Source organism: Nerophis lumbriciformis, linkage group LG30 (genome assembly GCF_033978685.3).
Source record: "Nerophis lumbriciformis linkage group LG30, RoL_Nlum_v2.1, whole genome shotgun sequence".
NCBI classification, from domain to species: domain Eukaryota; kingdom Metazoa; phylum Chordata; class Actinopteri; order Syngnathiformes; family Syngnathidae; genus Nerophis; species Nerophis lumbriciformis.
In genome coordinates this window covers 29,682,587-29,695,086 of record NC_084577.2, presented here as the reverse complement: position 1 = coordinate 29,695,086, position 12,500 = coordinate 29,682,587, and the positions used below count along the sequence as shown (strand labels likewise).

At 31.8% G+C, this 12,500-nt stretch overlaps 1 protein-coding gene across 2 annotated transcripts in view; it reads left to right on the top strand.

Annotated features, from left to right (window-relative positions):
• The window catches only part of nox4 (NADPH oxidase 4), a 71,665-nt gene that overhangs the window by 38,118 nt on the left and 21,047 nt on the right, over window positions 1-12,500 (top strand). For both annotated transcript variants that reach the window (XM_061925870.1, XM_061925869.1), the window contains exons 10-11: window positions 5,334-5,498; window positions 8,578-8,640. In XM_061925870.1, the coding sequence (XP_061781854.1) occupies window positions 5,334-5,498; window positions 8,578-8,640 (228 nt within the window). The remainder of the gene's footprint in view (window positions 1-5,333; window positions 5,499-8,577; window positions 8,641-12,500) is intronic.

The following is a 12,500-nucleotide window of genomic DNA, read 5'->3' as shown; positions in this document are numbered from 1 at the left end:
GCGTACTTCCTCTTGTGTGTGATTATGTGCTTGCACGTGCTCGTTAACTTACATGCTGGCTCCATAAAATCCCCCAGAAGGCAGCTTGAGAGGCGCTGGAAGCAATTAGTCTGCAACAGGCACCTGAGAATAATATATTTTCATATATTAGTCGCAGATATATACCTTGTGAAATGAATTATTCACACAGAAATATTTTGTAAATAGAAGTAATCTTATTACTTGACAGAAGTCATATTATTAGAAATATTCTATCTATTCTAAGTAATATTATTTGAAGTAATCTTATTACTTGACAGAAGTAATATTATTAGAAATATTCTATCTATTCTAAGTAATATTATTTGAAGTAATCTTATTACTTGACAGAAGTCATATTATTAGAAATATTCTATCTATTCTAAGTAATATTATTTGAAGTAATCTTATTACTTGACAGAAGTAATATTATTTGAAGTAACCTTATTACTTGATAGAAGTAATATTATTAGAAGTAATCATATTACTTGACAGAAGTCATATTATTAGAAATATTCTATCTATTCTAAGTAATATTATTTGAAGTAATCTTATTACTTGACAGAAGTAATATTATTTGAAGTAACCTTATTACTTGATAGAAGTAATATTATTAGAAGTAATCATATTACTTGACAGAAGTCATATTATTAGAAATATTCTATCTATTCTAAGTAATATTATTTGAAGTAATCTTATTACTTGACAGAAGTCATATTATTAGAAATATTCTATCTATTCTAAGTAATATTATTTGAAGTAATCTTATTACTTGACAGAAGTAATATTATTAGAAATATTCTATCTATTCTAAGTAATATTATTTGAAGTAATCTTATTACTTGACAGAAGTAATATTATTTGAAGTAATCTTATTACTTGACAGAAGTAATATTATTAGAAATATTCTATGTATTCTAAGTAATATTATTTGAAGTAATCTTATTACTTGACAGAAGTCATATTATTAGAAATATTCTATCTATTCTAAGTAATATTATTTGAAGTAATCTTATTATTTGACAGAAGTAATATTATTTGAAGTAACCTTATTACTTGATAGAAGTAATATTATTAGAAGTAATCATATTACTTGACAGAAGTCATATTATTAGAAATATTCTATCTATTCTAAGTAATATTATTTGAAGTAATCTTATTACTTGACAGAAGTAATATTATTTGAAGTAACCTTATTACTTGATAGAAGTAATATTATTAGAAGTAATCTTATTACTTGACAGAAGTCATATTATTAGAAATATTCTATCTATTCTAAGTAATATTATTTGAAGTAATCTTATTACTTGACAGAAGTAATATTATTAGAAATATTCTATCTATTCTAAGTAATATTATTTGAAGTAATCTTATTACTTGACAGAAGTCATATTATTAGAAATATTCTATCTATTCTAAGTAATATTATTTGAAGTAATCTTATTACTTGACAGAAGTAATATTATTAGAAATATTCTATCTATTCTAAGTAATATTATTTGAAGTAATCTCATTACTTGACAGAAGTAATATTATTAGAAATATTCTATCTATTCTAAGTAATATTATTTGAAGTAATCTTATTACTTGACAGAAGTAATATTATTTGAAGTAACCTTATTACTTGATAGAAGTAATATTATTAGAAGTAATCATATTACTTGACAGAAGTCATATTATTAGAAATATTCTATCTATTCTAAGTAATATTATTTGAAGTAATCTTATTACTTGACAGAAGTAATATTATTTGAAGTAATCTTATTACTTGACAGAAGTAATATTATTAGAAATATTCTATCTATTCTAAGTAATATTATTTGAAGTAATCTTATTACTTGACAGAAGTCATATTATTTGAAGTAACCTTATTACTTGATAGAAGTAATATTATTAGAAGTAATCATATTACTTGACAGAAGTCATATTATTAGAAATATTCTATCTATTCTAAGTAATATTATTTGAAGTAATCTTATTACTTGACAGAAGTCATATTACTAGAAATATTCTATCTATTCTAAGTAATATTATTTGAAGTAATCTTATTACTTGACAGAAGTCATATTATTAGAAATATTCTATCTATTCTAAGTAATATTATTTGAAGTAATCTTATTACTTGACAGAAGTAATATTATTTGAAGTAACCTTATTACTTGATAGAAGTAATATTATTAGAAGTAATCTTATTACTTGACAGAAGTAATAATATTCAAAGTAATCTAATTATGTGATAGAAGTAGTATTATTACATTATACAGTAAGATTATTAATTGACAGAAGTAATACTATTCAAAATAATCTTATTTCATGATAGAAGTAATATTATTTGAAATAATCTTATTACTTGACAGAAGTAATATTATTCAAAGTAATCTTATTACGTGATATTACTTTATACAGTAAGATTATTACTTGACAGAAGTAATATTTGAAATAATCTTATTACTTGATAGAAGTACAATGTAATATTATTAGAAGTAATAGTATAACTTGACAGAAGTAATATTATTCAAAGTAATATTATTACTTGATAGAAATAATATTATTCAAAGTAATCTTATTACTTGACAGAAGCAATATTATACGAAGTAATCTTATTACTTGACAGAAGTAATATTATTTCAAGTAATCCTATTACTTGATAGCAGTGATATTAATTTATACGGTAATTTTATTACTTGATAGAAATAATATTATTAGAAGTAATCTTATTACTTGACAGAAAAAATATTATTCAAAGTAATCTTATTACTTGACAGAAGTAATACTATTCAAAATAATCTTATTACGTGATAGAAGTAATATTATTTGAAATAATCTTATTACTTGACAGAAGTAATATTATTTGAAGTAATCTTATTACTTAATAGAAATAATATTATTCAAAGTAATCTTATTACTTGACAGAAGTAATATTATTCTAAGTAATCTTATTACTTGACAGAAGCAATATTATTCGAAGTAATCTTATTACTTGACAGAAGTAATATTATTTCAAGTAATCCTATTACTTGATAGCAGTGATATTAATTTATACGGTAATTTTATTACTTGATAGAAATAATATTATTAGAAGTAATCTTATTACTTGACAGAAACAATATTATTCAAAGTAATCTTATTACTTGACAGAAGTAATACTATTCAAAACAATCTTATTACGTGATAGAAGTAATATTATTTGAAATAATCTTATTACTTGACAGAAGTAATATTATTCGAAGTAATCTTATTACGTGATATTACTTTATACAGTAAGATTATTACTTGACAGAAGTAATATTTGAAATAATCTTATTACTTGATAGAAGTACAACGTAATATTATTAGAAGTAATAGTATAACTTGACAGAAGTAATATTATTCAAAGTAATATCATTACTTGATAGAAATAATATTATTCTAAGTAATCTTATTACTTGACAGAAGTAATATTATTTGAAGTAATCTTATTACTTGATAGAAATAATATTATTCAAAGTAATCTTATTACTTGACAGAAGTAATACTATTCAAAATAATCTTATTACGTGATAGAAGTAATATTATTTGAAATAATCTTATTACTTGACAGAAGTAATATTATTTGAAGTAATCTTATTACTTAATAGAAATAATATTATTCAAAGTAATCTTATTACTTGACAGAAGTAATATTATTCTAAGTAATCTTATTACTTGACAGAAGCAATATTATTCAAAGTAATCTTATTACTTGACAGAAGTAATATTATTTCAAGTAATCCTATTACTTGATAGCAGTGATATTAATTTATACGGTAATTTTATTACTTGATAGAAATAATATTATTAGAAGTAATCTTATTACTTGACAGAAACAATATTATTCAAAGTAATCTTATTACTTGACAGAAGTAATACTATTCAAAACAATCTTATTACGTGATAGAAGTAATATTATTTGAAATAATCTTATTACTTGACAGAAGAATTATTATTCGAAGTAATCTTATTACGTGATATTACTTTATACAGTAAGATTATTACTTGACAGAAGTAATATTTGAAATAATCTTATTACTTGATAGAAGTACAACGTAATATTATTAGAAGTAATAGTATAACTTGACAGAAGTAATATTATTCAAAGTAATATCATTACTTGATAGAAATAATATTATTCTAAGTAATCTTATTACTTGACAGAAGTAATATTATTTGAAGTAATCTTATTACTTGATAGAAATAATATTATTCAAAGTAATCTCATTACTTGACAGAAGTAATATTATTCTAAGTAATCTTATTACTTGACAGAAGCAATATTATTCGAAGTAGTCTTATTACTTGACAGAAGTAATATTATTTCAAGTAATCCTATTACTTGATAGCAGTGATATTAATTTATACGGTAATTTTATTACTTGATAGAAATAATATTATTAGAAGTAATCTTATTACTTGACAGAAACAATATTATTCAAAGTAATCTTATTACTTGACAGAAGTAATAATATTCAAAGTAATCTAATTATGTGATAATAGTAATATTATTACTTTATACAGTAAGATTATTACTGACAGAAGTAATAATATTCAAAATAATCTTATTACGTGATAGAAGTAATATTATTTGAAAAAATCTTATTACTTGACAGAAGTAATATTATTCTAAGTAATCTTATTACGTGATATTACTTTATACAGTAAGATTATTACTTGACAGAAGTAATATTTGAAATAATCTTATTACTTGATAGAAGTACAAAGTAATATTATTAGAAGTAATAGTATAACTTGACAGAAGTAATATTATTCGAAGTAATCTTATTACTTGATAGAAATAATATTATTCAAAGTAATCTTATTACTTGACAAGTAATATTATTCTAAGTAATCTTATTACTTGACAGAAGCAATATTATTCGAAGTAATCTTATTACTTGACAGAAGTAATATTATTTCAAGTAATCCTATTACTTGATAGCAGTGATATTAATTTATACGGTAATTTTATTACTTGATAGAAATAATATTCTTAGAAGTAATCTTATTACTTGACATAAGTAATATTATTCAAAGTAATATTATTACTTGATAGAAGTAATAATATTCAAGGTAATCTTATTACTTGACAGAAGTAATATTATTAGAAGTAATCTTATTACTTTATGTAAATAATATTATTAGAAGTAAACTTATTACTTGATCGAAATAATATTATTAGAAGTAAACGAAATAATATTATTAGAAGTAAACATTACTTGAAAGAAGTAATATTATTAGAAGTAATCAGATTACTTGACAGAAGTAGTATTAACCAAAGTGACCTTGGTCTACCTGCACAGACATGGCTCTGGGTGTCCGGTCCTCTGTGTCTCTACTGTGCGGAGCGTCTCTACCGCTACATCCGAAGCAGTGACCCGGTTACCATAGTGACGGTCATGAGGCACCCCTGTGATGTCATCGAGTTGCGGATGTTGAAGAAGAACTTTAAAGCTCATCCTGGCCAAGTGAGTCTGCGTTTGTCTTTGTCAAGATTTTTGTAGCCATCATTTCTTCTTGGTCCTCTCCCAGTATGTTGTTCTCCTCATCCATCATTTCTTCTTGGTCCTCTCCCAGTATGTTGTTCTCCATATCCATCATTTCTTCTTGGTCCTCTCCCAGTATGTTGTTCTCCTCATCCATCATTTCTTCTTGGTCCTCTCCCAGTATGTTGTTCTCCATATCCATCATTTCTTCTTGGTCCTCTCCCAGTATGTTGTTCTCCATATCCATCATTTCTTCTTGGTCCTCTCCCAGTATGTTGTTCTCAACATCCATCATTTCTTCTTGGTCCTCTCCCAGTATGTTGTTCTCAACATCCATCATTTCTTCTTGGTCCTCTCCCAGTATGTTGTTCTCCATATCCATCATTTCTTCTTGGTCCTCTCCCAGTATGTTGTTCTCAATATCCATCATTTCTTCTTGGTCCTCTCCCAGTATGTTGTTCTCAACATCCATCATTTCTTCTTGGTCCTCTCCCAGTATGTTGTTCTCCATATCCATCATTTCTTCTTGGTCCTCTCCCAGTATGTTGTTCTCCATATCCATCATTTCTTCTTGGTCCTCTCCCAGTATGTTGTTCTCCATATCCATCATTTCTTCTTGGTCCTCTCCCAGTATGTTGTTCTCAATATCCATCGTTTCTTCTTGGTCCTCTCCCAGTATGTTGTTCTCCATATCCATCATTTCTTCTTGGTCCTCTCCCAGTATGTTGTTCTCCATATCCATCATTTCTTCTTGGTCCTCTCCCAGTATGTTGTTCTCCATATCCATCATTTCTTCTTGGTCCTCTCCCAGTATGTTGTTCTCCATATCCATCATTTCTTCTTGGTCCTCTCCCAGTATGTTGTTCTCCATATCCATCATTTCTTCTTGGTCCTCTCCCAGTATGTTGTTCTCAACATCCATCATTTCTTCTTGGTCCTCTCCCAGTATGTTGTTCTCAATATCCACCATTTCTTCTTGGTCCTCTCCCAGTATGTTGTTCTCAATATCTATAATTTCTTCTTGGTCCTCTCCCAGTATGTTGTTCTCCATTTTCATCATTTCTTCTTGGTCCTCTCCCAGTATGTTGTTCTCCATATCCATCATTTCTTCTTGGTCCTCTCCCAGTATGTTGTTCTCCATATCCATCATTTCTTCTTGGTCCTCTCCCAGTATGTTGTTCTCCATATCCATCATTTCTTCTTGGTCCTCCCCCAGTATGTTGTTCTACATATCCATCATTTCTTCTTGGTCCTCTCCCAGTATGTTGTTCTCCATATCCATCATTTCTTCTTGGTCCTCTCCCAGTATGTTGTTCTCCATATGCATAATTTCTTCTTGGTCCTCTCCCAGTATGTTGTTCTCCATATCCATCATTTCTTCTTGGTCCTCTCCCAGTATGTTGTTCTCAATATCCATCATTTCTTCTTGGTCCTCTCCCAGTATGTTGTTCTCAATATCCATCATTTCTTCTTGGTCCTCTCCCAGTATGTTGTTCTCAATATCCATCATTTCTTCTTGGTCCTCTCCCAGTATGTTGTTCTCCATATCCATCATTTCTTCTTGGTCCTCTCCCAGTATGTTGTTCTACATATCCATCATTTCTTCTTGGTCCTCTCCCAGTATGTTGTTCTCCATATCCATCATTTCTTCTTGGTCCTCTCCCAGTATGTTGTTCTCCATATCCATCATTTCTTCTTGGTCCTCTCCCAGTATGTTGTTCTCCATATCCATCATTTCTTCTTGGTCCTCTCCCAGTATGTTGTTCTCCATATCCATCATTTCTTCTTGGTCCTCTCCCAGTATGTTGTTCTCCATATCCATCATTTCTTCTTGGTCCTCTCCCAGTATGTTGTTCTCCATATCCATCCTTTCTTCTTGGTCCTCTCCCAGTATGTTGTTCTCCATATCCATCATTTCTTCTTGGTCCTCTCCCAGTATGTTGTTCTCCATATCCATCATTTCTTCTTGGTCCTCTCCCAGTATGTTGTTTTCCATATCCATCATTTCTTCTTGGTCCTCTCCCAGTATGTTGTTTTCCATATCCATCATTTCTTCTTGGTCCTCTCCCAGTATGTTGTTTTCCATATCCATCATTTCTTCTTGGTCCTCTCCCAGTATGTTGTTCTCAACATCCATCATTTCTTCTTGGTCCTCTCCCAGTATGTTGTTCTCCTTATCCATCATTTCTTCTTGGTCTTCTCCCAGTATGTTGTTCTCAACATCCATCATTTCTTCTTGGTCCTCTTCCAGTATGTTGTTCTCAATATCCATCATTTCTTCTTGGTCCTCTCCCAGTATGTTGTTCTCCATATCCATCATTTCTTCTTGGTCCTCTCCCAGTATGTTGTTCTTCATATCCATCATTTCTTCTTGGTCCTCTCCCAGTATGTTGTTCTCCATATCCATCATTTCTTCTTGGTCCTCTCCCAGTATGTTGTTCTCCATATCCATCATTTCTTCTTGGTCCTCTCCCAGTATGTTGTTCTCAACATCCATCATTTCTTCTTGGTCCTCTCCCAGTATGTTGTTCTCCATATCCATCATTTCTTCTTGGTCCTGTCCCAGTATGTTGTTCTCCATATCCATCATTTCTTCTTGGTCCTCTCCCAGTATGTTGTTCTCCAAATCCATCATTTCTTCTTGGTCCTGTCCCAGTATGTTGTTCTCAATATCCATCATTTCTTCTTGGTCCTCTCCCAGTATGTTGTTCTCAACATCCATCATTTCTTCTTGATCCTCTCCCAGTATGTTGTTCTCCATATCCATCATTTCTTCTTGGTCCTCTCCCAGTATGTTGTTCTCAACATCCATCATTTCTTCTTGGTCCTCTCCCAGTATGTTGTTCCCCTTATCCATCATTTCTTCTTGGTTTTCTTCCAGTATGTTGTTCTCCTTATCCATCATTTCTTCTTGAGCCTCTCCCAGTATGTTGTTCTCCATATCCATCATTTCTTCTTGGTCCTCTCCCAGTATGTTGTTCTCAACATCCATCATTTCTTCTTGGTCCTCTCCCAGTATGTTGTTCTCCTTATCCATCATTTCTTCTTGGTCTTCTTCCAGTATGTTGTTCTCAAGTGTCCCAGCGTCTCCTTCTTTGAGAACCATCCTTTCACGCTGACGGAGGTAAGTCAGCACCAAACATCACACTCCCTTCAAACTACTGAATTTGGTTCTTTCCTACACTCTTAGAAATAAAAGTGCTAAGTAGAACCATATAAGGTTCTTCGGCTCGTCCTCATAGGAGAACCCTTTTTGGCTCCAGGTAGAACCTTTTTATAAAGGTTCCACCTGGAACCCTTTTGAAGGGTTCTACCTAGAACTGTGTGTGTAAGGTTCCACCCAGAACCCCCCATGAGAGGTTCTACAAAGAACCCACGCAGGGAGTTCCACTAAGAACCCTTTCATGTTTCAAGGGTTTCATCTAGAACCCACACAGGGAGTTCCACTAAGAACCCTTTCGTATTTCAAGGGTTTCATCTAGAACCCACACAGGGAGTTCCACTAAGAACCCTTTTGTATTTCAAGACTTTCATCTAGAACCCACGCAGGGAGTTCCACTAAGAACCCTTTTGTATTTCAAGGGTTTCATCTAGAACCCACACAGGGAGTTCCACTAAGAACCCTTTCGTTTGTCAAGGGTTTCATCTAGAACCCATGCAGGGAGTTCCACTAAGAACCCTTTCAGGTATCAAGGGTTTCATCTAGAACCCACACAGGGAGTTCCACAAAGAACTCTTTCATGTTTCAAGGGTTTCATCTAGACCTGACACAGGGGGTTCTAAAAACATCCCTTTTCAAAGGTTTTCACCGATAACCGTCTTGTCTTCTGAGGGTTCTATAAAGAACCATATTGTATTCTACAGATCAGTTTAGTTCATATTATATTGTGGTCATTTATCATGTTGACATTGAACAAACATTTTAATGAGAAAAACATTTATTTAAAGATAGGCACCATTATTGGCAAATGTTATCAGGAAGTATGTCCCTGGTGACACAGGATCTTACCCATGCTTTCAACAATCCCTGAAGAACTCTTTCTTCCAAAAACGGTTCTCTGGATCAAAATAGTTCTTACTGGAACCCTTAGTGTTAGTGAGAACCCTTTTAAAACCAATTATTCAGAAAAGGGGTTTTAAAGGGTTCTCTGGATCAAAATGGTTCTTACTGGAACCATTAGCGTTACCAAGAACCCTTGAAAAACCCTTTCTTCGGGAAAGGGTTTTTAAGAAGCAAATGGTTCCAGTTAGAACCTCAGCCCTTGTAGAAGAACCCTTTTAGAACCCTTATTTCTAAGAGTGTAGGCACCGACTGAATTCTGTCGGTACTATCAGGTAACGATTCACGTAAAATCAAAAGGTGCCCTACTTTGACACCTTTGTCACACGTGACGTCACGCCCGGTTGCAGACTAAACAGTGGCTCATGTAAACAATCACTCAAGCAGCACTGAGAGCGGACTCTACCAAACTCCCTCGAAGTAACGTTGCAGTTTTCAACAGCAACCAAGCAAGGATGCTCGGTAGAACACGCTCAAACGTTAAGTAAGGATCCACTTTTCTAACGTAATCTAGCTGGATGCGAATGGATTTGCCATTGACAGGCTACTATTAGCATTGGCGATTTTACATGGCGATTTCAACACCTCCTTATTTAGTGATAACAACTACAACTAAGGTGAATGTTACAATCAAACAGCTGGTGTGTACTAAGCACAATACCTACTGTTTAAACACTTTGTAGGGCGCGACATAAACGGTTCAGCTTCATGGAAAAAGCTACTTCCTATTTAGGCAAAATATCTTAGATGGTGAAATCCCTAAATTCCGTGCAATAGCTGCTTGAGAAATGTTTTTCTTAAACAATTTGCTCAGGCATTTGTTGACAAAGTGGTGACCCTCGCCCCGTCCTTGTTTGTGAATGACTGAGCATTTCATGGAAGCTGCTTTTATACCCAATCATGGCACCCACCTGTTCCCAATTAGCCCGTAGGGATTCATCTCTTTATCTTCAACTTCTTCTTCTTCTTCTCCAGATTTTGGTGCGCTCTACCTTCCACATTTTTCATCCGATCCAAACCGTTCTAACTTCAAACTTTTCAGCCTATTCGAGAAACGTGGGCTTTCCCTTGACAAGTTCCAAAAATTCCCAGATTTCCCAGCATTCTAGGTTTTCTGTGCCATTTTCCCCATTCAAAATAAATTGACTATTTTTCAAACTTCAACCTTCTCTACATTTTTCAAACGATTCAAACCATTCCACCTTCAACATATTCCACTCATCCTGGACATTCAAACTATCATTTTTTCTAGTTACATTTTTTTCCCAGGAATTCCCAGAATCCCCAGTTTTCCAAACCCTATTTTCACCCTTTTTTCTGTCGACTACTTCTCGCACATTTTTCAACTCACTTCAATTGTTCCATCGACAAATCATTCCTCTTAATCAGAAAAAAAAACTAAGTTGTTTTTTGAACTGGAAAATTTCCCGAAATTCCAGGAATTTCGGAATACCATTTCTCGATTAAAAATGTTACTACTTCAACATTTCTCGACCGTTTTGAAAAATTCTAACACCAACCATTCGTTCAGAACATTCAAGTTTTTCTTTTACCATTTTCAAAAAAATTATCTTTTCCCGGAATTCTCAAATTTGTATGAAATTCCCATTGAAGTGAATTGACCATTTTTCAAACTTCAACCTTCTCTACATTTTTCAAACTATTCAAACCATTCCACCTTCAATATATTCCATTCATCCTGGACATTCAAACTATCATTTTTTTCAAGTTAAAAAAAATTCCAGGAATTCCCAGAATCCCCAGTTTTCCAAACCCTATTTTCACCCTTTTTTCTGTCGACTACTTCTCCCACATTTTTCTACCCACTTCAACCGTTCCACAGACAAATCATTCCTCTTAATCAGGACAAAAAACAAAGTTGTTTTTTGAACTGGAAAATTTCCCGAAATTCCAGGAATTCCATAATACCATTTCTCAATTAAAAATATTACTACTTCAGCATTTCTCGACCATTTTGAAAAATTCTAACACCAATCATTTTAACTCCTTTAGAATATTGAATTCTTTTACCATTTAAAAAAAATTCTCTCTTTTCCCGAAATTCCCAAATTTGTATGAAATTCCCATTGAAGTGAATGGGACATTTTTTAAACTTTCCACAACTCCTAATTTTTTCATCTAATTTAAACTGTTTCAACTTCAAAATATTCAGCCTGCTTAGGAATTGTGTGCTCTACTTCAACAATTCAAAAAAAAATCCTGGATTTCCGAGGATTCCCAGGTTTAAAAAAAAAGAAAAAAAAAAAAAAAAAAAAAAAAAAAAAATATATGTATATATATATATATGATAGGGAAATCATAATACAGGTACTGAGCAAACAGACACTTTTTTTGTTCCCCCCTCCCCCCCAAAAATACCAAAATACACAAAAAACAAAACAAACAAAAAACTAAATTAAAATTAAAATTCCCTGTTTTTAGGGACATTTTCCCCATTCAAAATAAATTGACCATTTTTCAAACTTCAACCATTTCTAAATTTTTCAAACCATTCAAACCATTCCACCTTCAACATATTCCACTCATCCTGGACATTCAAACTAGCATTTTATTTTATTTTAATTTTTTTCCAGGAATTCCCAGAATCCCCAGTTTTCCAAACCCTATTTTCACCCTTTTTTCTGTCGACTACTTTTCCCACATTTTTCAACCCACTTCAACCGTTACACCGACAAATCATTCCTCTTAATCAGGACAAAAAACAAAGTTGTTTTTAGAACTGGAAAATTTCCCGAAATTCCAGGAATTCCGTAATACAATTTCTCAATTAAATATGTTACTACTTCAACATTTCTCGACCGTTTTGAAAAATTCTAACACCAACCATTCGTTCAGAACATTCAAGTTTTTTTTTTTTTTTTACCATTTTCAAAAAAATTATCTTTTCCCGGAATTCTCAAATT